Raw genomic sequence first — 2,864 nt, 5'->3', positions numbered from 1 at the left:
TCGAGTGGTTTTAAGTCTAATTCTTCTGCACTATTCGTGCGATTTCGCGGATTTCGCGACGTGACGCGTGAAAGACCGCGTCTGGCGCCCAATCTTCATTTTTCGCGTGGAGTTCTCGGCTCGCGGCACGGTACGCGCGGAGCTACCGAGATCCCGCTCCTTTCCGGCGCGTTATCCTTATCTCCCTTGGTTTTTGCCGACGACCCGATCCGTCCGTATCCCGCGCTTCTCGCGCCCGGCGACCACACTCCCCGTCGTCGGCGCGCCCCTTCGTCTAAGACCCGCGCGCGACAGCGAGAGCGGGACGGCAACACCCGTCCGTCCGCGTGTAACGGGAGGGCGGAGAAGAAATTAAGAACAGAAAAATCGTCGCAGTTGTCTGTCTGAACCGTGGAGGATTCCGGTCGATCATCCTCACTGGTTCTCCAGCTCAGACTCGTTGGCAGCCATTAAATGGAATCCTGACTTCACTAGCTTTAGTTGTACTGCGTTTTACCGTTCTAATGGTATTGTTGGCGTTCGAGTTAATGAAATTGGCGTTATTTCAGTTTATATATCACCGAATCGGCCCATTAATGACTTCTTAGTTTTTACTGACAGACTTTGCGATGCCATTGGATCGGCTGGTTGCCCCGTCGTTGTATGCGGGGATTTTAACTCGCACTCGGTTTTGTGGGGATCCCCTACTACCAACAGAAGGGGAGAGATACTGGGTAGCTTAGCTGACCAGTTTGATCTGGTCCTTTGTAATGTGGGTACTAGATTTACATGTGTCCGGCCCCAGGGATCATCCATCGTGGATCTAACGTGGGCCTCTGCGTCGTTTGCCGATCGTGTGAGAAATTGGTGCGTGCTGCGTGACATGGAAACTCTCTCAGATCACAGACTGATATCCTTTTCGATTTGTAGGGATATGGCGAGTAGTGTAGTAACTAAGGATACTTACCCTCGTTGGTCCTTAATTGGTTTGGATGCGGAGCTCCTAAGCTCCACCTTTAACTTCCTTAGCTCTGGGATGAACTGCGAGGCCTCTCCCGACAGTCTGGCTGCGGACATCCGGGACTGAATCTCGGATTCGTGCGACGTTGCTGCACGTAGAGTTGGTTCACGACCACCCAGACGTTCAATGTACTGGTGGAATGACGAGATCGCGTCCGCCAGACGAGCCTGTATCGCGGCGCGAAGAAGAGTGACCAGGGCCAGATCTAATGCCCGGAATGACGGCCAGCCCGAGCTTGTAAACGCATACAGGGATGCAAGGAAGCTCCTTAGAGGTCTGATTCGTCGTGCCAAATCCAGCGCTTGGAAAGAGCTTATACGCGGTGTCGACGATGATCCCTGGGGCCTTCCGTACCGCATGGTCATGGGTCGGCTGAGGAGTTCGTCGCCTGCCCTGTCCGAGACTTTGGACTCGGATGCCTTGGGCGGACTGCTGGATTCTCTCTTTCCGGAGGGGGAAACTCACGAGCTTGAGGAACTCTGGAGGGGATGGAATCACTTTACCACCGCGGATCATGTGAGTGTGCTCGATGTACACCGGGCCATCTTGCACAAAAGGAAGAAGAGCAGCCCGGCCCCGGGACCTGATGGCGTGAGCTGTGCGGTATGGAGAAGGATCGCCGATGTCGCCTCCAATCGACTATCGGCTGCTTTCACTGCCTGCCTGCGGGACGGAGTATTTCCCCGTATTTGGAAGAGGACCAAGCTCGTGCTTATTCCCAAGGCGTCGAGCGGGCCACAGATTAAGGCCCGTCCTATTTGCCTCTTGGATGAGATTGGCAAAACTTTTGAGCGGATTATCGTAGCTAGACTGTTGGAACATATGGAGGCCACCGCAGGTGCCGGACTGTCCACTTCGCAGTTTGGCTTTAGAGAGGGTCGATCTACTGTCGATGCTCTGGATGCTGCTCTTGGGGCGATTCGTCGGGGTGTCGGGGCTAATGGCTTTGCTATCGCCGTTAATCTCGATATCAAGAACGCATTCAATTCCCTGCCATGGGGGACCATTCGTTGGGCCCTCGCTCGTAAGGGTTATCCCGAATACCTGCGGCGAATCATTGATTCGTATTTACATCAACGAACAGTGGAGTATCGCGTGTCTAGTGGTTTGATCGAACGGAGACCAGTAACCTGCGGAGTCCCGCAGGGATCAGTGCTGGGTCCGCTTTTGTGGAACATAGCTTTTAATTATATCTTGGAAACTAGACCTAAGCCTGGCTGTAAAGTAATTTGTTACGCCGACGACACCCTGATCATTGGCACTGCAAAGTCTGTTGAGGTGATGCGCTCCAGAGTTAATGACCAAGTTACTGCGGTTTTACGGCGGATTGATTGTTTGGGTCTGTCCGTGGCTACAGGCAAGACCGTCGCGGTTTTGTTTAGAGGGCGCACCCGAGTTCCGATTGATCCTATCATACGCGTTGGTCCTAGCCTGGTTAAAATGTCGGCTCGGATGAAGTATCTGGGAGTTTTTCTTGATCCCAGGCTAACGTTCATGGAGCACTTTAAGCAAACCCGTGACAAGGTTACTAAGATTACTGCTGCCCTCAGCAGATTAATGCCAAATCTGAGGGGTCCACGCGAGAACAAGCGAAGACTCTACGCTAATGTATTGACGTCGGTTGCGCTGTACGGGGCGCCCATCTGGTGCGATGCTCTCTCTGCGTCAAGAGAAGCGGCTAGGCTCTTCCGTGCGTCGCAGCGAACTATTCTAATTCGAGTATGTGCGGCTTACCGTACTGTTTCTTTCGATGCCGCCTCACTTATTACCAGGCAGCTCCCGTGGTATTTGTTAGCCCTTGAAAGGGGTAGAATATACAGAAGACTGTGTGACTTGCGTAGGCTTGGCGACGTGGAAGGGGAAG

The 2,864-nt window shown here is 53.3% G+C and overlaps 1 protein-coding gene across 1 annotated transcript; it reads left to right on the top strand.

Moving 5' to 3' along the window:
• Positions 1-361: 361 nt before the first annotated feature.
• LOC105556151 lies at positions 362-1,077 on the top strand (the record flags this gene model as incomplete). The annotated part of the gene is made up of 1 exon (XM_012003225.1): positions 362-1,077. A coding segment is annotated over one exon (705 nt), but the record flags the coding sequence as incomplete, so codon positions are not given.
• Positions 1,078-2,864: the final 1,787 nt, after the last annotated feature.

The sequence above is a fragment of the Vollenhovia emeryi genome, unplaced genomic scaffold (genome assembly GCF_000949405.1).
Source record: "Vollenhovia emeryi isolate VEMERY1.0 unplaced genomic scaffold, V.emery_V1.0 DF940287.1, whole genome shotgun sequence".
Taxonomy (NCBI): Eukaryota; Metazoa; Arthropoda; class Insecta; order Hymenoptera; family Formicidae; genus Vollenhovia; species Vollenhovia emeryi.
The sequence above is the reverse complement of the archived record's forward strand: the minus strand, read 5'-3'. Positions and strand labels throughout refer to the sequence as shown.